At 39.3% G+C, this 23962-nt stretch overlaps 1 protein-coding gene across 2 annotated transcripts in view; it reads left to right on the plus strand.

Annotated features, from left to right (window-relative positions):
- Positions 1 to 23962, plus strand: part of kcnh1a (potassium voltage-gated channel, subfamily H (eag-related), member 1a) — a 45666-nt gene that overhangs the window by 4312 nt on the left and 17392 nt on the right. The window contains exons 2-9 of one of the 2 annotated variants that reach the window (XM_069144301.1): positions 1516 to 1542; positions 3652 to 3775; positions 8694 to 8800; positions 9176 to 9304; positions 10961 to 11079; positions 11473 to 11865; positions 19346 to 19503; positions 22812 to 23083. In XM_069144301.1, coding sequence (XP_069000402.1) covers positions 1516 to 1542; positions 3652 to 3775; positions 8694 to 8800; positions 9176 to 9304; positions 10961 to 11079; positions 11473 to 11865; positions 19346 to 19503; positions 22812 to 23083 — 1329 coding nt within the window. The remainder of the gene's footprint in view (positions 1 to 1515; positions 1543 to 3651; positions 3776 to 8693; positions 8801 to 9175; positions 9305 to 10960; positions 11080 to 11472; positions 11866 to 19345; positions 19504 to 22811; positions 23084 to 23962) is intronic. The other variant, XM_069144302.1, reaches the window with a different exon arrangement.

Here is a 23962-nt window from a genome sequence, read left to right on the forward strand (position 1 = left end):
GAACAGCCTGCTCAGAAATGGTAACTTCATCTCTCCAGAGTGAGGCTTTCTTTACGGTGGGATATCTGGATATGTTTGAGATGTAGATTATGTCAGGAAAAGAGAAAGAAATGCACATGTATATGTTTTCTCATGACCTTGGGCGGTCCATGGATTAGTGAGCAGTAAATCTCTCCCAAGCTTGACACAAAAGAGCCAAGACTATAATCTGCGGGATGCCACCGAGACACAATGGTGGGTGGGCATTCACAAACAATGAAATATTCCATTTATGTACCAGTCATTCATAGTTGAACCAGCTCTGCGCTACACTTGGATGACAGTGTTCAAGATTATAGTGCTCACTTTTTGATTTCCATGTTCGTGCCCAGTGGTTTGCCACCTACATTTGACTCTAATTATAAGAAATAACATGCAGAAGTCTGCTGATAATATAACCGACATTTTCACTTGGGCAGGTGCAGACAACAACATTATTGATGGCTTTCTTCCATGTGTCAGTAAATGATGCCAGGAAGTAAACACGAAGAAAACCAGGGACTTGGAACGAGCTAATTAAATGTGGCCAGTGTGTGAAATGAGGGTGTTTTGGTCCACTTAATTAACCCTCCCATAATCCTCAAAACTTTTTAATGCATCTCAGAAAAATAAGCTAGTTACTGTATATTGTAGAAGCAAAAGTACCTGCAGAGAATGAGGAGGCAACTGAGGCTCTTGCTGGTGAAGCAGCTGCTGGCATGAATATCAGATTGAGGCCGGATATGTTTGTGCATCAGCCTCTGCAATCCTGCTTCTCTGCTGCAGCTTCAGCTCATTTGAAGACTTTCAACCTGCAGTTGCTGATGCTTTTTTGAACCCTTTGTGAGGAGCAGAAACGAGCTGTGAACACAATGTTAACATGTCACTTTTTAAGTTGATTCAGTGAACTTGTTCGCAAATAGTTGATGAATTTGACATCCAGCAGTTATGGCCACCTGTTGTCCAATATGCCTCCTTTTTTTAGCTCTGGTTTTGGTCTTGACTCGTCTTAAACTGATAACTGCTCCAAAACATTTCTCTCAGAAGCTGGTAGAGACTAAAACAAAGCTAAATGTAAAGTGAATGTTGGACATCTATTCATTTCGATGACCAAAACCAGGATTATTTAAGAGCGCCGGATGTGTAGGTAAGTGTATGCTCACAATATGCTACATTTCGTTAGTCGCCAGAACAAATATGTCGAGCTGTGTGTTTCTAAGCTTGTTTCTAAGTTGATCTGCCCCTTTGTGGACAAAAATCTATTGACACATTTTTAGTTAGCATAACTAGAAAGTGAGGGTAAAACATATTCCTGTAATTTAGTTAAATAACATATGTTTCAGACAATTGTGTGCAAACCAGATGTTTTTAGCCGGTAACAATCCTTCAGATTAGAGCTGTGTCTCTCTTGGTTGATGCGAGACACCTTTTGTCTGGCATTCAGCGAATGTTTCTCACTGTGTTTTCTTAACCCTCTTTTCTTTTCAATAATTTCAGTTTGGACACTGTCGCATAGACAGACAGGTACTATGAAGTTTAATTTGGCGTGCTGCTTATGTTTTCTTTACGGTATCTCTCTCTTTGTAGTGGACCACTAAATGTTCTATACCAAATGATGTTAATTTACAAAGCATTTGAGATTTTCATAATGTTTCTGAAATATTTGCTTAAATTAACAGATGGACTTTATGCCGATCCTTTTTCACAAGATTAACATTCGTGTGATCATTGTAAAATAACACGTTGGCATGGAACGTCTTGTGCGTCACATTCTGTCGGTGTTCTCATGCTTTCAGTTTTCATGTTTTATTTTGATGTGATCAAAGAAATGTTTTTCTCTGTGTGTGTGTGTGTGTGTGTGTTCATATTAACTTTTCTGTCTGTGTCTAATGGTGCGGTGCTTTCAATTCTTTCTCCTGCTCCTTCACAGCTGTGTCATCAGATGGTTGTAGTCTGTGTGTATAGCGGAGTGTTTTGTTTATGTTTATTTTTTGAGGTTTGATCTTCAGTTATCATGGCTTCTCCTGTAACCAATACATTTACCCCTTTTTGCCTTTTATCAAAATTATAGGCTACAGATAGATTTGAGATTGCTTTACTTTTTAATATATTTTTAATATTATGTCAAAAAGTAATCTAGAAAAAACCCACTGTAGACTGAATTGTTGATTGGAGTATTGTTTTTGATTCGTGCTATGAGACAAAGTTTTTCTTTTGCTGCTGTTTTTGTCATTTCCATCCAGCTGGCGAACAGTTTTTGAATTTTTTTTTTTTTTTTTTCAATTTTAAATGTTAAATCACAGCTGCAACTCCTTAATTTTTCCACAAAGTAAAATGATCGTATGACACTTCAAATCAAAGTAAAAATTTAATGGCTTGTTCATATTCACAATCCTCTCAACAGCCATCATTTATTTTTCTTACTTTTAATATGATTTGGTCAGGAATTTAAAACAAACATTCTGCATTTTGTTTGAACTTTTCATAGTTTTCCAACACAGTCCCATCATGTACTTATCAATTTTAGTTTAAAAGCCAGCTGTTAAAAATAAAAACATTACTATTATCTTTTAATGCGTTATGACATGAGTTTGAGTAATGACACTGAGTAACAGCATGTGAATTAAATAACCCCCGACAGGTATGAAAAATAGGATGGAAGCAAAATAGGTCATTAAAATGTACATGCAACTCTGATTATTCAGGTTTAATAACATTTTGGTGAACCAATAAATTTTGCTCTGAGGCCTTGCTAACATTTGAATATGCAAAATTTGTGAATTAATGTGGTCTATTTTCCATAAAAGTTAGATGTTAGAATTTGTAGACTGTATTTGACAATAAGGAATACCTTCTCATAATAATCTTTTAAATTAATGACAACACTACTCACTGTTTCCCTCCCAAACACCTGTGAAACAGCTAAATAGGCCTGTCACAAACTCCATGTTAACAACACAGAAAGGCAACAGAAGCTGTTTCTACTAACAAGCAACTAAAAAGAAAAAAGTCTAGGAAACAAATATGTGGATGTTTTTTGTGTAATTAGAGAGTGTGTTTGGGCTGCCCTGTGTGGAGTGTGTAATGGGCCGTAGACCATCATGGACACTAATGAAGAGCTCGTTCTAGCCCTTAAAGGCAGAAATACTCCATCTTCTTAATGATAGGGGTAACATTACAAGATAAACACAAATTTCAAATGAGAAATTAGTTTCAAAGGACATTTTAATAATGCAATGTGAGGGGATAAATTACATAATTTTATCCCTAAAGTAGTCAGATTGCTACCTGATATTTAGATAGCCTGCCCAAAACAGTTAAACTTGTCAAATTAGAGGTGATAATTTATGACGTTTTTGCGTTTATATCTCTGAATGCAAATACTTGTTCATAGTTAGATGCTTAAAAGTTACATTCTACAGATGCTTTTGCTGTATTGTTTGCAGTTGTGTCTTTCTTTCAGTAACTCTTACTTCTTCTGAAAATATTTCAGCAGTTCGTCTGACTGATAGGCATCAACCTTTTCCCAACCCAAGCTATAGTTTAAGTACATGTACATATGCTGTTTTCACAAAATAGTGTCCCCTGCAAATTATTTGCCCCTTTTATGTCCTTTTATTTCCTCTGAAACAGATACCAACTTCGTCCTGGGAAACGCTCAGATAGTCGACTGGCCCATCGTCTACAGCAACGATGGTTTCTGCAAGCTGTCGGGGTACCACAGAGCAGAGGTGATGCAGAAAAGCAGCACCTGCAGGTAGGCAAGAAGAGCTGTGTTACAATGTTAAAATGCAAAAGGCGGAAACTTCACCAATTGAAATTTATCAATAGAAGTTCAAGAATGTATCAAATGCTAACGTTTTTTTTGTTTACCTCCACCAGATTACAAAGTAGTTTAGAAGATATAACTGTATATAATTAGTAGTTATTTTATCGTCTGCCCACTTTAAAGTTTTTGACGTATTTTGCAGTTTTAGATAAACAAGATTAGCCAGTGTAAAAAAAAACTATTAAGACTGCAGCTGTTTCACTAATCTGGATGAGCTCCATTTTAAACTATGCTAAAATAATCACACTGCTGCTGTTGTACCACTAAAATAGAAAGAATGCATTTATCTGCAAGATTTGTTTTAATCAAGCCAGTTTAAATGGAGTAAAACGTTGTGTGGCGCTCTCGCTTAGATGTTTGCATCATATACGGCATTTCTCACAGTGACTATGGCAGAAGGTTTGTAATGAGCTGGCCTTGTTTTATCTGAAAATACAATCAATTTACTTTGTAGTTGTGTTGCACTAGGAGCTATTTTTTGATCTATGAATCTGTACATCTGTATTTGCACCTCCTACCACCAAGCAGAGCATGCTTCTGTTGTCAACTTTAAAACATATTTAAGATGAGTAATGTATTCAGGCATTTTGACGGAGATGTTCGTATGTGGTTTTATACCTTCTATGAAGATTTGGACTTGTTTTAAGTGAAAAGAGAACAATATATTATGCTGATTATAGTTCCTACATGTCACAACTGCCTATAGGCAGTGTTTTCAGGTTTGATTTCTTGGCATAGTTTTTTTTATTAATTAGCAGGATGAGAGGAGGATTTAAGGCATTAGCAGTACAACAAAAACAGTTTAGCTGCCACTGTTTGTTCAGATTGTGAGTTTTGCTTCTGAGTTGGTGCGATGACTGGTCTAACGGGGTCTGTTGAGGTTAAGAAAAAGACTACGAATTTACAGCAACGCTAGCGGCTTTGTGAAGCTGTATTTAGACACAGTGGTGCTTTGAGCTAAATGCTAATGGAAGCAGTTGATGTTAACCAGTTTAGTTAGCATGCTCGACGAAAAGTTAAGGGATTACCAGGGTGATCCGATGGTTGTGAAGACATTTTGCTCAAAAACAAAAGGGTTTTTCAGGTTGTTCCAGAAGAGGAAAAGTAATGGGATCACAAAAGTTATCATGATTCATCCTCTGGGGAGCATGAAGGTCTATGCCAAATTTAAACTTCCAGTAGTGGTGGACTAGAACAACTGAACGACACTGCCATCCGTTGAGCCAAGCCGATAGCAATGGCTAAAAGGCTGAGATATGTATGAGGAAGCTTTTAATGTACAGGTCGTTATTTCAATACCCCAAATACAATCGTTAGCTCGGGGTCATGAACTCAAAGATGAAAGTTTGGATATGCTCTTATACTAGATCTGGGAGGGGAACCTGGATCGACAACTCCATATTCCCTCCGGCAGAGCATTTCTGCATAGGAAGTAAAAATCACTATATATTCTGCTGTACTGAAGTGAATAAGAATACTGCTTAGTTAGAATTTGATATGATATTCCCATAGTTAAAGACATTGTCTTTCTCTTACAGAGCCAGAAACCAGATAACTGAGTAAACAAATCTGTGATGTAATCAGGTTGTAAGAGCTGAAACTGCTTCCACATCACTGTGAGTGTGGTGTCCTCTGGATGCTTTCTCCAAAACTGTACTCATAGAGGAATAAAAAGTTGTTCAAATGAATAGGATGCCTATTTGAGTGAACACTTTGTGGGCTTGTGTTTATTGTGCCCGTTATAGGCATGTCAGTAACCACCATAATAATAGGATCACTGTGAAACAGTTAGTGCTGCCAGATTTGAAAACTGTGGGAGATTTCATCTGTTGTGGGAGATGGTGTTTGACACAGCCAGCACTCCGGGTATTACTGATTTAGACCCTTGGGTCCCCAAACATAAGCTTCACAACTCTTGCCAATACAAATACTGAAGAGAGAGTGTGATGATTTGTTTTAGGTTTATTTACAGGTTGCTAGACAGAATGAAATCTTGTCTGTAAGTGGAAGGAAAACAAACCTAAAACCTCCCGACTGTATTTGAGAGCCGACAGAAAGCACTTTGCTAACACTTTATGATACAGCACACAAAACGATTGAGGGACTAGAGAACAGACTGGGAGATACTGTTTTCATTATAATTACTTCATCATTAGCTGCTCTTTTAGTGTAAAGTGACACATCATGATAAGTACTAACAAGTTTCTGTAGAAGCAAGATAGGGAGTCCTGGCACAACTTCACCTCCTGCCAAGCTGCACGGAGAAGAAAAGGAATCAATAAGCGGTTAAAACTCTAGCAACACTTGCTGTATTTAGAACAACTTCAATGTTTTGGGCCAAAAATAAACACTTGGTGCATAATGGCCCTGCAAAAATAAACTTGAGTGCCATCTCATAGGTGCACTTCTCCAGTCTATGGACCAAATGGGTCAACCATTGGTGGACACTTCCCCTTGTCTCTCTGCCAAGCGGCAACCATAGACTGTAGCCTATATAAAAGTGGATAGCTTCCGGGCCTGTAAAATGAGGCAGATGTGGAAGTACCTTAGACTGCAGTACCACAAAGTGCCACTTGAAGTTGGCTCCAAAAATTCCCCGGCTCCATAGACTCCCATTCAAATTCTATCATGAAATACTAAGTCAATACATTTCTCCACAAGTTATCACGGTGTTGTTAGCCAAAGTCTCTCCATATTACTTTTCTGGCAGTCCATCCGAAATTACTTGTATCATTCATTTGAAAATATGCCTCAAAAGGTCATGGTTTGCTGGGCTTCCTGTTTGATTGACAGGCCTGTGATGTAGTCAGGTTTCCATTATTGGTGGGCTGAGCGTACTGCGCTTGGGTTTCCAATCAGACTGAGTCTGATCTACTGCTTGCTCCTCCCCAGATCGTCCAAATATGGTCATTCGTGGCTCAAAACCACTCCGAACTATAGCAAGATGGCAACGACCAAAATCTGAACTTGAGGCTCACCATCTTGCTATGTAGTCTATTTGGACGAGCTGGGGAGGAGCAAATGTTGGATCTGACTCGATCTCCGATGATGCCACACACCCCCACCTATAGTGGAAACCTGACTGCACCACAGGCCTGTCAATCAAACAGACACGCCCCCTAATAAGAAGGAGGGGCTTTAGCTCACAACACCATAATCACATGTAGAAAATATTTATTGACTTTGTATTTCATGAGAGAAGTTAAATGGGAGTCTATGGAGCCAGAGCCTATTTGAAGCCATCCCCTAGTGGCTATCTGTGGTATTGCAGTTCATGGCACTTCTGCAATGGCCCCATTTTTCAGACCCGTAAGCTACGTCCACTTTTTTATACTGTCTATCTTTGCCAGTGGGCGAACAGTGATACTATAAAAAATTAAATGGAAAGAAAGACAGAAACTCAGAATAATTTCAAACAGTTTTAATACTAAAATTGAAATGGTGTTTTAGTTTTGCCTCTAAATTAGGCTAAAAAAAAAAATGTGACAAAATAACCGAAATAGAATTCCATGTTACAGCGTTTTGGCTGATTAATATCCATCACTGTCACATTATGTTTTCCCAACATGATATAAATTTGATGTTGCTCTTCTGAAACATCAACAAAATACGCTTCACTATCAGTATCAACCCTTTTAAATACAGCATCTTTTAGTCCTCACTCTTCGTTATTTAATCTTGCACATTTCTCTCGCATCATATTGACCTTCTCTATTTTGAAATCCCTTTTCAGATAAAGATTTTTTTTTTTTTAATGTGCCATTTAAAAAAAATTGCATTTGTTGATTCTAGTTTTCCGTTAAGTGTCACTACCAATTTCGTTACTCTTTAGACATTTAGTTATACCTTCAACCATCATGGTCTTTCAGCTTTTAAAAAAATGTTCTAACAAAAAACATCTTAATGAGGCCATAAAACATTCACACAGAGTGGATGTTTGATCTTTTTGAGGATGACTCAGACATAAAATGCATACTCACTTCCTCACAGTCCTAATACATTTGTTTGCCATAGACGTGTGCCGTTCAAAGATGTTATTTACATCCTAACTGTTCTTTCTGTGTACCTTCAATTATGCATATGATATTTTTCCACACTGGATAAACATACAGCGGCAAACCTGTGGGAATTTTCATGCATGACGAGAAAGTAATTTGAGATATTGTTCTTTGAAGCAAGTCAGACTCCTCTCGGCTAAGAGAGGACATTAATCAGTGATATTTCATCAAGCACTGGTCTGAAAAGTCTCTGCAGCATCAGAATGTAGTCTCATTAAATTTAGCCTTCCTTTTGTATTTCATAACAAACGGAGTTATATTTAGATCATGCTGGAGTAGGCTGCTACTGAGGGTGGCAGTAATAAGTAAAGTGAGATGAATGTCTCTGCAGCGTCGTTAAAAGTGTTCATGGTTGCTTGACCCATCTTCAGGTATAATTTGTTTTTGAGAGGTACTTTACATTTGGCCAATTAGAGACCTGTCTTTGTTTATGCTTTCGGGCTCATCATCGTTTTAATCAACTTGTACTCTATATTTGATACACCCTGGTCTGCACAATTTAGGTGTAACTCTTGATAAATGTTTTTTACTCTTAAGTTTTAATATTATACAGTTGCATTACTGGAAAACACTGACGAGTGCAATGGTATTAAAAAGGTGCCAAATTAATGTCTGACTGAACAAACAGCACGAAATCCTATAATCTATTTTCGCCAGGGAATACACATTAAGATACTCACACATTCAAGCCTTCCCTCACCTCTCTTTAGTGCAAGAATGAGCATGCTTGCTCAATGTAGTGCTGTCCATTAAATATTCAAATTGTCATTTCCCTTTGTGTTTTCCAGCTTCATGTACGGGGAGCTCACGGTCAAGGACACGATGGAAAAAGTGCGACTAACATTCGAAAATTATGAGATGAATTCGTTTGAAATACTGATGTACAAGAAGAACAGTAAGTCGCGGCGCCACATGTGAGGAAAGAGAAAAAAGTGAACTTCTCTTCTCTTGTCATGCAAATGTATTCAGAGCCAGTGTAACATACAGCATAGTTCAAAGGCAGAACATTTCTACCTCTCTACAAATGTGCTAATTGGTTGAGAGACAGACCAGAAAAATCCTCCTAAAAAGAAAATGTGGTGTTGTGTTTGTTTGGACTTGCAGGTGTAACCTTGCTGTGCTTGCACCTGTGCAGGAAAACAAAGTCCAGAACATCTCAGTTTACATTATGCAATCGAAATTCCTGCCATACAGTATGCACACTCTGAGTCATTTCCTCTAAAAATAAGGTGAAGCAGCTAAATATGTGTTGTTCTTTTTGTACTTCCAGGGACGCCCGTTTGGTTTTTTGTGAAGATTGCTCCCATTCGAAACGAACAAGAGAAAGTGGTCCTGTTTCTTTGCACATTCAGCGACATCACAGCCTTTAAACAGCCCATTGAAGATGACTCTTCAAAAGGTTAGAGTCCACAAATTTGATTTGTTCAACTTCATGCCTTTTATCAAACAGGATGCCTACATCAGAGATACTAGAAGAAGAAAAATTAATTTACATCCGTACTTGGGTGTCAAATGGCCCAGTAAAACCACGTTAATTTGTTTTTTTCACAATGCGTGACAGGCATGTGTGATCTACAACTTTTCACCCCGAGATAGAGGTAAAATTAGTCTGCCAGCCATCACCATTCAACCCTATCCATTGTGCATTTGCTCCGGACAGCACCCAGTCAGTCAAATACGCACCCCGTCATGATGGTTATCTGCACACAACACAAAAATGAAAAAAATTGGACTGTATAACTGTTGAAGACAGCCAAAATAGAGCATGAATTAGTGCAGGAGGGCAACTACATACGAGCAATAGAGATAAAAACAGGGATGTTCAATTATAATGAAACAGATTTTACTCCAGGCATGAGCAGCAACAAGTAGGACTTTAATGAAGACTTGAGACAGGCAACAGTAACAAGCAGAGGTTTCTGCTGTCTGAGTAGAGTGTAGACTGGACTTTCACAAAAAATGCACTAGACCATAGGGCACATTTGTACAGTATTCAGTGGCAAATTAAAAGTGATACGATGGACTACTACAGCAGTTAAGGAGGAGGTCGTGATGGATCGATGCACCTCAATGCACACCAGCAACAGTTTTGTTTATTTCAACCATCACCACAATCACTGTTTAATCTTGACAATAGTTTAAATTTACATGATTTTTTGACCACATGGGGTCAGCAGAAACAGGCTGTTAACACAACATTGACCTATTACCACCTTTTTAAACAATTATTAGCAAATACTTGCCTGTTTGCACTTCCAGCAAAGACAGAACAGCATTGTCATTCTTTTGGAGTCATGTTTTTTTATCCACCGGGTGAACATAAGTCCAATGCTGACTCTCCTTGCAGCTCTGTTTTTGGTCTCCTCCAACTCAAATGATGTCTGGTTCCTGGTAAAAATTACTACTAGTTCAGCACACACACATCTGTAACCGAACTGTCTGTGATTAAGTTTTGATGTGTGTCCCAGGTTTTGATGATATCTGCTTTTGATCCTGTCTATCATGATTCGGACAGTTTTTTTTAGGAGCACAATGCCAAATTGATTCAGTAATTTTTTATTTCGTGGTTAGATAATATATTTTACAGCTGTTTGTGAATCAGTACCAGACAGTTAAAAGTTCTTCAGTTTGCTTTAGTTAAAAAGACAAAATTATTATTATTTTTTTAAACCCAGACAAAACACGTCCTTGCTAAAGGCTTATTTGGCTCACACGAATCTGCTGGCCAATTTGTGTCAGAGACCTTGAAAATGTGTTTCTGAAATTGATCTTTTTCAGCTCTACATGACCAAATCTTCCAGATAAAATCAGTCAGATATTGCAAACACATCAAAATACAAACCTGGGGCTTGTTTAGGCCGATGATACCCTGCATGATCTACAATAATCGAGGTTTGATGAGCATAATTAGCAATTATTTAATCCTGAAAAAGGCATTTTTAGACCCTGATACTTACATGCTGGGAAAACTTGCTGTAGCCCCAGGAATTATACAGTACCAGGAAACATGATCATTTTAAAGATTGCGCATACTGTATGTGTACGTAATCCTCAGGCTGGGGAAAGTTTGCTCGACTCACTCGAGCTCTAACAAGCAGCAGAGGAGTCTTACAACAGCTGCAGCCCACGGTTCACAAAGGAGAGAATGTCCACAAGCACTCCCGCCTGGCTGAGGTAATGGTTATTCATGTGATTTTCATATCGGATTTTGTTCAGCTAAAATAGATTAAACAGTGGTACATTCGGAAGAAATTATCATGTTAATTATAGAAACTATCACTTTGCTTTGCTATACTTTGCTTAGGGTGCAACGTTAAACGTTAAACGTTGGGAAAGCTGAAGTTTAATAAAAAACTTGAATGCTGTGTACAAAGTTTAGACACAGAGAAATTGTGAACAGGGGAATTTTTTTTTTATTTCAGGCCAACAAAAAAGACTTACACCACTTTTTATGAGAGGCTGAGCTCTAGTCACCATCAGGATGACGTAATTTAAATCCCAAGCTGCAGTATTTTTGGCCTCCAGCTGTATCTTTGTGTTTTGTCATGACACACTTTGTTTTGGCAGGTACTGCAGCTCGGCTCAGATATCTTACCTCAGTACAAGCAGGAGACCCCCAAAACCCCTCCTCACATCATCCTGCACTACTGCCTCTTCAAGACCACGTGGGACTGGGTCATCCTCATCCTCACCTTCTACACCGCCATCATGGTGCCCTACAACGTCTCCTTCAAGATGAAGCAGAACAACGTGACGTGGCTGGTGGTGGACAGCATCGTGGACGTCATCTTCCTGGTGGACATCGTTTTGAACTTCCACACCACGTTCGTGGGACCCGCTGGCGAGGTCATCTCGGATCCCAAACTCATTCGAATGAACTACCTGAAGACCTGGTTTGTTATCGACCTGCTGTCCTGCCTGCCATACGACGTCATCAACGCCTTCGAGAATGTCGATGAGGTAAGTGTGACATTGTAAATAGAGCTGAAATGATTAGTTGATTAATAAGACAGTTGAGCAAAAGGAAATTCTTCAGATTTGGTTTTGGTAATCTTCAAACTTCAATGCCAAAATGCAAAAACGTCTGCTCGTTCCCGCTGCTCAAATGTGACCAGTTGCTGTTTGTCTTTAATGAGGAAAAGGTTTTGTGATGACTGGACCGGAAACCTGGGCAGAGAGCACACATCAAGTTTTGTGTCAAATTGTTAAGAAACAGAAAGAAGTCACAGGCAAGTTAAATTTGGCAAGTAGAGGTGGTAAGTGCATTGTGAAGTTGTTCACTTGACACAACAAGCTCATTATTCCAAATTATATTCAGGATAATCAGACAGCCACATTCACTGGTGTGAACAATAACAGCCGGACATAAAATGGAAACTGTACAAACAAATCAATCAGCAGGAAGTCAATAGCAAATAGTGGCTGTTTTTTGCCTCTAAATTGGAGCAAAGTTATAAAAATTATGTTTTCTAAGGTGACTGACAGGTTGTTAGGTTTCCAGGCACCACATTTAATAACCGCTGTTGATCAAGTTGTCATTGGTTGTTATTTTGGGCAGCAACAGTGAAAAAACAAGTTTGAACGAATGGCATAATAACATGCTTGTTTGTGAATTTATAAATGTTCTTCCAGTGTGATGAGTGTTTGCTGGAGAGCCATCACAGGATCTTGAGATAATTGGCACATTTTAATTGGGGAAAGAGCGTTATGTTGTTAAACTGGGGCACTTCTCCAGTGCTCTGCTGTGCGAATGATGCCCTAAAACCATTAACACCTTATGACAGCTGACAAAAGGGCCTGAATCAGGGGAAACATGTGGTTTGAACAAAGGCTTACTTAATATTTTACCAGACAAGTGTTTAGAGATGTAACTGGATGTATTGCAGATTTAACATCTTTTCATGTGGTATGTATGTGAATAAATTCGGGTATATGGTGGTGAATGAAGGTTTCCTGATAGTCTGTCTGTCTTTGGTCAGTCCTCTGGCTGTGATTTAAATTATCTTCATGGTCGTGACCACAGCTTCTGAATCTGGTCCAGTTCCTGGAGATCACTGTTGTTTTTTTCCAGCAGACACAGTCATACACATTGATTAAATGGAGCCACGGGCTTCTGCATTTGCCGGTTTTCATTATGTCAATGCATCATTGTGTGTGGCTGCGCGTGGTTTAATGTGTCATGTCTCATGATGTGTGTGTGTGTGTGTGTGTGTGTGTCTGTGTGTGTGTGTGTGTGTGTGTGTGTGTGTGTGTGTGTGTGTGTGTATGCGGCAACGTTGGTGTGTAAAATGCTGTGATAGCACTTAACAGCGCAGCGTGTCACGCAGCGAGCAGCCCAGTGCATGTCGGCTCTAGGGAACCGTCGGGCAGCACACGCAGTACACAGTAATATGAAATGCAGTGGTAAAGCTCGTCGGTGGACAGCGAGCTCGGAGTCGTATTTGCAGGTCCAGCGTTTTGGCCCTTTCTAGTCTTTCAATGCTTCAGCATCCTAAACGCTGACAAGTTCAAGAGGCCAGAGCAGAAGCAGTCAGAGGTCAGCAGGAGGGAAAAACAACAGCCTTATGTGGTTTAAAGGGTGGAGCTCGTGTCGAACTTGTGAGCAGTATCAGGAAGAAAAACAAAACAGAACCAAACTCTCTGAATAGCTTGTGTTTGTTGTCTGAGAAAACCTGTTAAAAACACATTAAAGAGCAGCACTGTTCCCTTTTGGAGACCTTTTTTTTTTTCACTATGATGAACACAGGCTGTTTGAAATCTGAAATTAGTCATCAAATTGGCAACAATTTCCATAATTGACTCTCATTTTTTAAGCAATTATGTCGCCAGTTCTCTGGTTCCACCTTCAAAATGTTAATTTTTGCTGGTTTCCTTTCTAATGTTTGATAGTAAACTGAAAATCTTTTGCATTTTGGACTGTTAGATGGACAAAATGATAAATTTAAAGATGTCCATCGGACCTCACGATGCGCGTCCCCATACCTGAGTGGTTAGGGCACCTGCTACACGATCTTCAGCAGAGTCCCCCGTTGATTTGTTGATTACAGGTGCGCGTTGGAGATTTTTGTAAACAGCCAGGTTATGTTTACATTATGTTTACATTCATTCGCACATTATGTGTTTCCTTGAGGTACAACATTAGCAGAAATATGTGCTATGCCTCCTACACTATCAGTTTCCGCCCCCAATTTGTCAAAAGTCAGGTCGATTTGTACGAGCAGAACTCAACTTTGAGATCAGAGTTAACCTGAGAGAGTGTGTTTCCCGTCCAGCGCTCACCAAGCAGAAACTTTCTCTCTGGTCACGTGGTGGCTGCTTTGTGCGCTCGCTGCTTGGCTGCGTACTTGCAGGTGCCATTCTGTGCCTCTTCCTTTGTTTTGTTTCTTTCGAGCAGCTGCCTGTACAACTCTCGGTTGTTGAACATGTGTGTAAAGACTCGTGTTGCGCAAGTGGCAGGTAATATCTCTGCACCTGAAACAATATAATTTGTTGTAACCTGATTACGTGATTATAGTCTGGAACACTTGTTTGCATTAATGTTCCCTCAGCCACTCTTAGGGGAGGACCAATCAGCCACCAGTGTCGGTGGTTTAGTGTGATGACATTATAGTCAAGCGTCTTTTTCTAAATGTATTTGCAGTAGAGTTTCGGCACATATGGTGTTTAGTGCTGACCGGCTGCGCCCATCGTTTCAAACTTAACTCGAGGTTTTGGTCATTTATTTGTGCAGTCAATTTGGGTCTGGTATCACCATGTTAGTTTGTTGCACTCAGGACATGTGACATAAAAACGATATCATAGTTTTGTCCTTTTGCAGCTTATCATCCAGCCTGTTGTTACCATACCCAAATTCACTGCGTGAATCAGTGGGTCTGGCCAAGCTTCAGTGGGGACTGTTTCCTCTTGTTGCATCCTAATGGGCCTAGACCTTGGCTTAATTTTAAAACTATTGGAGCCTTTAACCAATCAGCATTGACCACCATATATCACTTTTTTCTGCCCTGAAACGCTGCTGTGGAACTACATTAAGGTCATCACACACTTAGCCACACCCACTAGTCACTGATTGGTCCGTCATTTAGAGTAGCTGGCTGTGTGCAATAGTCGGGTGGAGCCAGGACAGGTGTCCCTTTGGTCTTTTGGGAAATTGTGATGAACATTTCTCACAATTTTCTACACATATTTTATGAATTTAACAACAAAGAATTGAAGGAAATATCACTGTACACTTGCAGCCATGTCGCAAAAATATTCAAAAACTGACGTTTCACAATGAGTCGTCTTCTGTGTTTTTATCACTGCGTACTCTGAAGAGGACTGTCCCGTCATAACTGTTTTCGTCGTAGTCAGCACCTCTTCAACACTGGTGTGCTTTCCTCTTCTCTGTTACAGACTTAACAGTGATCAGTTCACTGAAAAAACAAAAAAGCAAAACGCCTCTACACTCATGACAGTAATTTTTAGTTGCAGCTGTTTGCTTGATGGTGCAGCATTATGCTTTGGCTTCATGTACAGTGAGGATCGAATGTGATATGGTTATGGAGGCTGTAAATGGACATCAGAGCTGTGACCACACTTCCAGGATCGTCTTCCGCCGTGCCTCTGCAACAATTCAGCGACTCCAATTTGTTCCAGATTGCTTTGAGGCCATCCGTTGCAGGGGTAAATGAGAGCGAGTAAACAATTGCCTGCGTTATTAAGCCGGCGCCGAAACGTCTTGCCGCTGCTACAGACCTTAACGACTGACATGAATAACTTTGATGGCTGTTTTCCCAAACAGATTTCCAAATAGGGAAGGGAGGATCATTAACAGGGAGCGGCTGTCAAAGTTATTCTTGGCAGCCTAAAAGCGCCGTATGTCACCTTGAGTCTGATGATTTCAATGACTGATAACCCACAATACATGAAGCCCGTCGTGCTTCAGAGTGATAAAGCTTTCAGTGCACGCTTTAGCCACTACGCACTCACTTTACAACAAAGACGAGATGTTCTTTTATGTTTCATTTTGTTTGATTATTGAATATTGATTTTGCCATGTGTTGTTTTTTTTTCCATCGCTTACTAATGATCAAGTGTCTTTTCTCTTACTTGTGCTTCATTTTTGTTTTTGTTTTTTTTCCATCCCTCCATTCTGTTTGCATGGCCCTCCTCCCCCCCTCACGCCCTTCTTCCTCTTCTGCCTGTATTCATGCATGGGACGCGATGGGAAGAATTGGAACCACCGAGCTGTCACTCAAGTAGGCTTCAGTTTGATTAGAATATGATAATGAATTTGTGTTTTATTTATTTTACCTGTAGACGCACATGCACACTTGACAAACACGTTACATAAACTACATCAGGCTTCAACAATAATAACAGTCGCTCGCTCTCCACATTTCCCGTGACATTCACCCCTCACACAAACATTTCAGCTGTAGTGCTCGATGAGAGTACGACAGCAGGCGCATCAACGCATGAAATAGATGTCAGAGAAAACAAGCTGAGATATGAGTTGCTTGTTGTTTTTCCTGCCACAGCTTTTTATCGCCGGGATCGCCTCCTACAATATTTTGGAAATGAACATCAGCATCTTTAAAGCATCATGAGAGAGGATTCAGTCCTCACATCAGAACTAATGTGACATTTAGGACTGATTACAGCTGAAATTTCCAAATATAAGTCGTCCTGGCTTTGAAAATGTGCTCTAATATGGGAGTTTTGAACATAATGTGCCGTGTATTGTAAGAATCTCTTCTTTTTATTGGCCATCTTTAACCATGTATTCTTGGTTTTCTTATTTAGCTAATTGAACCTTTTTGGGTGTCACAGGCTGAGATTTTCATCATAATTTTGGAGTTGTAATCATTGCTGCCAGCTGCATCTTACTGTGAACACCTTTGATATCTTGCATTGATTTTATTTACAGTGTTTTTGATTCAAATACAGACCCTCGTTGGGCAGAATTCATTAGTGACCTACCTGATGAAGGTCTGATGACCTAAACTTTGTAAATACAGCGCAAAGGGATAATAAAAAATGAAACCATAAATGATAAATGGTTGCTAGTAATACATAATAGAGCAACTGCTGTTCAAACTTTGCTTCCCAGGAGAGATAGAATTTATTTTTCAGGAAGTTTTAAAGACCACTGTCTAATATAAATAAAAATTTTAACACGGTCATTGCTCCTGTTCAAAAAAAGCAGTCTGTCCACATCCACTTTGCATCTGCAGTGTACCACTGACAGCCTCAAAACACAGATTCAGACAGTCAGGGTTTTAGATGTTACAAATCTGGGCTTTCCATATCATCGAGCAGGCAGCTCAAACCGCAGGTGAGTAGTGGAGGGGCGGGTGGAGATGGCATATTCATAGAGTTGTGCATATTTAATGAAGGCAAAGATGTACAGTCACAACTCGGCCACTTCAAGGCATTAAGGGATTTTTTTTTTTCTTGGAAAGATCTTTTAAATATATAATGTTGATGAACTGAGATGAGTTTTAGGGTTTTAATCAACGCCAGAAGAGGAACTTTAAAAACGATATCTTTAACATATTCCTTTGTAAAATATTTAACAAGTATGAGCTCTATCTTCTTTATTCACTGAGCCTTTGTTAGTGAAAAGGAGACGACTGCTGAGAGTTATTCCATCATGTTGTCTTCAGTCTCAATAAAAGTCAGCTCCATCAAAAACACAAGCAGCTGTCTCATCTTCATTAACAGTACAGCCCCCAACAACAAACAAGACACGCTGTTTTAATTGATGAACTTTTAAAGAGCTGCTACGTATATTCTGTAACTGTTTCCACCTTTCTTTATGCTGAGCTAAGCTAATTTAGTGCACAAACGTGAGTCCCATAACGGCATCTTGGCAAAAAGGTAAAAGCACCATACTGTCAACTCCCAACCATTCTTTTATTTAAACCTCTTTTACACCCATTCACTGGTGAACTTTTCTTCAAACTTGTGTTTGCAGAGTTTGCTGCAGACCTCAACAGCAAGATTGCCCTGATAATTGAATTGTGTCGGAGCTCAGAGAGCTGTAAAGGGATTTCAGAGAAGCTGAATCTGAGGTGTCTGGCAGGCAGCTAGATCAGATCAAGTGGCAGCGAGCGCTGCAGTTGTACTCGCATTGCAGACCACAGCACATTAGCAAAATCAATACCCCTGCCAGCACACACTCGCACGCACACACTCACACAAGCGCACACACACAGAATACCACCAGCATTGCAACTGCAAAGCAGACTGATGGGATTGCAGTTGTCTGTTTGAATCAGAGTGGGTGTTTCAGTGTACAATTGAGCTGAGTAGACATTTAGCTGCTGGTTATGCAACTGATAAAAGTTGTAAACTTTCATCAGGCTGTTCAGGATCGTGTTTAAGAATCTATACATTTTTCTCGTCGTCTTTCTGTATTCTGTGTTTGCTGTTATGTTGTGGTTCGTACACGTTCATATTGATTCTTTAAAATGCTTTTTTTTCTCCCAGTGCTCTGAAATAATGTTTCACAGTTTTTTTTAATGTCTTATCTGGATGTCCGAGTTTATTTATTAGTATTATGTTCACAGTAAATTTCACTGCTACTTTTATATATTAGGTAAGATAAGTAAAGAGTTAAAGATTTTTTTAGGGGAAGATTATTGTTACTGAGGTTTGTTTTCTGACATGAAAAGCTATTTTACCCAGCGAGCACTTTGTTACTCCCAAACTGCAGCTTTACTGACGCCACATCACTCATGAATCACAAAGTGTAAAAACACACAGAGGTGGATAGGAAAATAAAATAATAAAATAATTTTTTTTACCAGCAACTGAACTAAAACAAAAAACTAGAATCATACTTTAAATATATATATATATATATATATATATATATATATATATATATATATATATATATATATATATATATATATATATATATATACATATATATATATATATATATATATACATATATATAACAATAGCACAGTAATATGTATAAACAGCATTTATAAGCAATATATAAACATGTAATGAATGGATTGTAGTACAATATGCAGTTGTTAGCCGATATAAGTGATTATTCATTTATTTTTCAGAAACTATAACTGCATTATTAACACAAAATGAATGACAATATTGTCGGTATGATGATATAAATTAGCTCTTAAAACATTGGTAGTTATTATTGCGGACAAATACTGCACATTCATAAACACCTAAATGTCCTTATAGCTGCACACAAGTACAATGTAATGTAATAATGTGTATTAAATGTTAAAAAAGGTAGACTATGTATTAGAGCAGCACATTTTTTGGTGTTATAAATACACTTTCAGGTGTTCGGTGTAGCATTCACAAAAGCGAAACTTAATTTCAACTTTATGAGTGCTACTTTTTACCCCCATTAAATAATGTTTCTAATCTCTTGCCTCTCCTTCTACGTCTCTCCTCTTTCATCCGGTTTTAGGGGATCAGCAGTCTGTTCAGCTCTCTGAAGGTGGTCCGGCTCCTCCGTCTGGGTCGGGTCGCCCGTAAACTGGATCACTACATCGAGTACGGGGCGGCTGTGCTGGTGCTGCTGGTGTGTGTTTTTGGGCTGGCCGCTCACTGGCTGGCCTGTATTTGGTACGTTCACGTCACCAGATAGCACTGAACAGTCTCCACCTATTCCCCAAACTTTTCTCTTCCACAGAGTACTCTGCACTCCAATCAGGATTTAATTAACATCCATGCAAATGACAAGCAGGGAATAAAATTAGATAGACCCGGAGTTACTGTACTTGCGCATATAAATTACATAACACACTCTGATCGACTGCTATATTCAGCCATCAGTGTGATGCATTAATAGCACAGTCAATTAATATAAATGAGGTCATTGATTAAGCTAATTAGTGTGTTAATTAGTAGTTTCTTTTTTTTTTGTCAACACGCTTGTTTTCATGCATTAAATCGGTATGTTTTTCGTATCTTAAAGCCAGAAAGAGTTATAGTATTAATGAGAGAATTAGTTTTTCTCTCATTAATATGCAAATTTATGGAGCAAAGGGCCTCCAAAGTCGAATCAGATCATCTACTCTACAGGGGGCAAGTGTGGTGGAAGCATTAAGTTTCCATCATGTGTTGTGCTTGATTTATCATGTTTATGAGACTGCCTACACACGCACACGCACACACACACGCACACGCACACACACACACACACACACACACACACACACACACACACACACACACACAGAGATACTGATGCTGATGGCATGACAAGTTGGAAGTCCTTCATACATATAAAAACAGAGAGATTAAGGTTGATAGTTGATGATGAACACAAATTTTTCATGTGCAGGTTTCCTTTTATGTTTATAGTATTTTTTCAGCAATCCAAAATTATCACTTACAGTATATAAATATTTATACATTTCCATGCACACACCCAGTTCAGTCTTTTTCCGATATCCATAATTAAAAGAAAACATAAACTTTATTATTATGTCCAACTACAGGATTTATAATTACATATATTAATGTACAAGATTTTAAAGGGAGACTAACAAACGTCATAAATATTGTCTACTGGTCTGGACAGCGGTCAAACTTGAATGAAAGAAACTGGTGTTGCTCCAAAAACCAGACTGCGATACCAGTAAAAATAGCTCCTGTATCGTTCCCCTCAGTGTGGTTTCTGTGGTTGCCATGGTCACACGTCGAGCCGCGTCGTTGGCTTGACAAAAGTTAAACCATCATCAACTCGGATGGCAGCAGCAGCAGCAACAGCAGCAACAGCAGCAGCAGCCTCCCTTTCTCCTTGCAGCTGTCTGGTTTTTTGGTTGTTTTTTTTTTCACACAAAAACAAACAGAGGAGGTTGCAGCACCGTATGAACCGCAGAAAATCATCAACCTGGTGTACAATCAAAATGTTGGTGAGTTTAACGTCCTCTGGGCTGTATATGAATTATTCAAATGATACAGTGGGGTGAGGGAAAACATGCTTACAGCTTAGAGACATGCATCCTGTAATGAAGGAAAGCCAAAACAGAAATGAGGATTGAAAACAACAAGGAAAGTAAACAGTTTTTGTTGCATCACCAGATTCATCTAATTTATATTCTGAAGATTTTGTTTCATCTTTGAGGCTTTCTGCAAGCATCCAGGTATCTCAAAGGTTTTACATGTAAATACCAAACTCAGTCAGGTGACTTTTTCTCCACTTATCCTGTAAAATGTCTCGACAATTACTGTCATTGTTCTTTTGAGTTTTCTTGTTGCGCCATGAAGTTGTCAATTTTGAGTTTAAGAGAAAATTGCTAAACAATTGGACAGAACAAATTAAATTTAAAAATGTAAAATCTATCATGAATTGTAATATATTTGGTGATCCGTGGACCCTACACACTCGACATTCTTATCAACCTCGCCTGGTAAGTTAACATGGTGAACATTATACCCGCTCGACGTCGGCTGCGTCTCAATTCACAGATTTCCAGTACACTCACATGTCGGTACACTTACTTGTGTATTGCGTGAACTTCGACAGTCGCACACGTACACAGTAAACATTCACATACTTGGTTTCAAAATAAACACTTGTAGTTATAGTGCGGTGCAGCTGAAGCTTCGTCTGCCGCCAAGTTCAGCAGTTTGAATCGGCCGGTCGTCCTCCCCTCCTGCTGCGTAGCCAACATAGAGACCATTTAGCAGTGCTTCAAACAACATTTTTTTTTTTCTGTTGTCCAGGTACTCATGTAGTGCATGACATGTTTCCCTACTTATCGGTATGAACGCACTTGTACACTCAAAAAAGCAAAGTGTAAGTACTCGAATTGAGACGGCCTTCATCATGTTAGCATTGTCATTGGGAAAGTCAAACAGCTGGATATCTTACTGGATGAAAATAGTTTTCATGTTGGCTCAGCGGGAATATATCTGCGATATTTTTTATATATGGATTCAATGATTTTATTTTTTTTTGTGTGGATTTTTGGAGCCAGAAACCGCTCAGTGACACAAGGGAGCCTGATGAATCATTACAGACACCATTAAATAGTTCACAACATGTAAACAGCAGGAGTTCTGTGAACTTTAAGCAGCTGTCAGTGGGGATTTCTCTTCACTTGTACACCAGAGAATCAAAAAATAGGCCCAAAGCGGACTGATATGTTTGATAGAAATCCAGTGATGTGTGCTCAGAGTTGGCAGAGCCTCATCAAAGCTAAAAAGAAATGTTGATATAACATGATAGTTGTGTCTATGTCAATTATTCATGTTCAATAATCATAAATGTATGACTTCTATTCATTTATAATAGTCATTGTTCATGAATGGACTAGGCGTTACACATATTCCAGTAAAACTAGTCAGGTTTAAAAGTATTGTTCGCTCCTCTTGCCTCAGCTTGCCCATAAAATAGTTCAGGTGCAGCCATTTCTCTTACCGTGTTAAACGGTCACCAGTGAGGCAGAGAACAACCCTGCTTCAGCTCTACAATCTACCACGGCACATATTATCCACTCCTTCTCGCTGCGGGTCGCGTCCTTCCCAGCTCGAGTGTGGTGATAATCACCGGATGATGACTGACCTAACCGGCTGGCTTGTTACATGTAGCGATAGCTGACAGGTTTTAAAGACCAGTAGAGTCTGTTTATAAGGACATAATGTGCTGACACCGAGAACTCTCTCCATGTATGACATGAACTTGAGCTGCTGTGTCAATTCAATGTAGATATATGTCACATTCAGAGGTCGCTGCCTTCTCAGGAACAGATTTCACCACTGAATGTCAAAAAGAGGCTTTTTATGTCAATTGGATTTAATGTTGATTTCGACTTGATTTAATTTTCAGTTCTTCACTGCAACTGTTCACCCCTGCAGTCTAATAATCAATCATAAAGTGTGAAACGCAATGTTTAATCGGTGCCTGATTATTTTCACCTCAGGTACAGCATCGGTGATTATGAGGTTATCGACGAGGAAACCAACATCGTGCGAATGGACAGCTGGCTTTACATCCTGGCCGAGACGGTGGGCAGGCCGTACCGCTTCAACGCCAGCGGCTCAGGGAAGTGGGAGGGAGGGCCCAACAAGGACTCCGTCTACATCACTTCCTTGTACTTCACCATGACCAGCCTGACGAGCATCGGCTTCGGGAACATCGCCCCGACGACAGACGGGGAGAAAATCTTTGCCGTGGCCATGATGATGATTGGATGTGAGTGGGGGCGATTTATCTTCTCTTTAATGTCACGGATACATGATACATGAGATGTTCAGCTATGCTCTTTAAACTACAATCCACTGAGTTAGGTGAATAAATGAATTTTGAATAAAGCCATCGAAGTTCCGAAAATAGAACTTTACAGATGATTAGCTGAGCAATATTTCTAACTCTCCTGTAACCGTAACCGAGAGTATGCTGCTCAGGTTGAATATTTTTTACTTCCAGAACTCCCGACTGTAATCTTTTTTTGAATTTACATTAACATAAACCTGTGTCCTCAGTGGTGCTTTTACTGTCTGATCCCTACTGTGCAGTATATTGGTTTAACATCTAAAAACCTGGAGTCATTCTCAAACCACAGCCACTTTTACTGTTTTAGGTACTTTTAAACTTCCATTTAGGAGTAGAAATTTCTCCTGTAATGATATACAGTATGAACGTATTATTTCATTTCAAAATTTTATGTCTACAGACTGAAACGAATGTACATACTGTATGCACATGGCGCATTCTCCGTCCAGCCGGTAGAGAGCTGTTTGAGGTGGCTGACGTCATGTTGGCTGTCTGCACACATAAATGGGATAAAATACGATGATTATAGAAACCCTTTTAGACACATTTTCACCCATTATTTAGCTGAATGGATCAAATTACGATTATATAAAGAGCCATTTTGCCACTCACAAAAAAATGTACTCACCATTTTACAGCCTCTTTTCCTACCACTGTGTGTGTGTGTGTGTGTGTGTGTGTGTGTGTGTGTGTGTGGTGTGCAACGCGTTACGAAAATGAAAGTTGTACTAACAAGGTTTGTCCACGACACCAAACTCGGCGCACACTTCAGCACTGCTCCCTGGGGCTTTTCCTCAA

This window comes from Embiotoca jacksoni, unplaced genomic scaffold, assembly GCF_022577435.1.
Source record: "Embiotoca jacksoni isolate LCO1_2020_lvr unplaced genomic scaffold, fEmbJac1.0.p SCAF_12, whole genome shotgun sequence".
In the NCBI taxonomy this organism is placed as follows: domain Eukaryota; kingdom Metazoa; phylum Chordata; class Actinopteri; family Embiotocidae; genus Embiotoca; species Embiotoca jacksoni.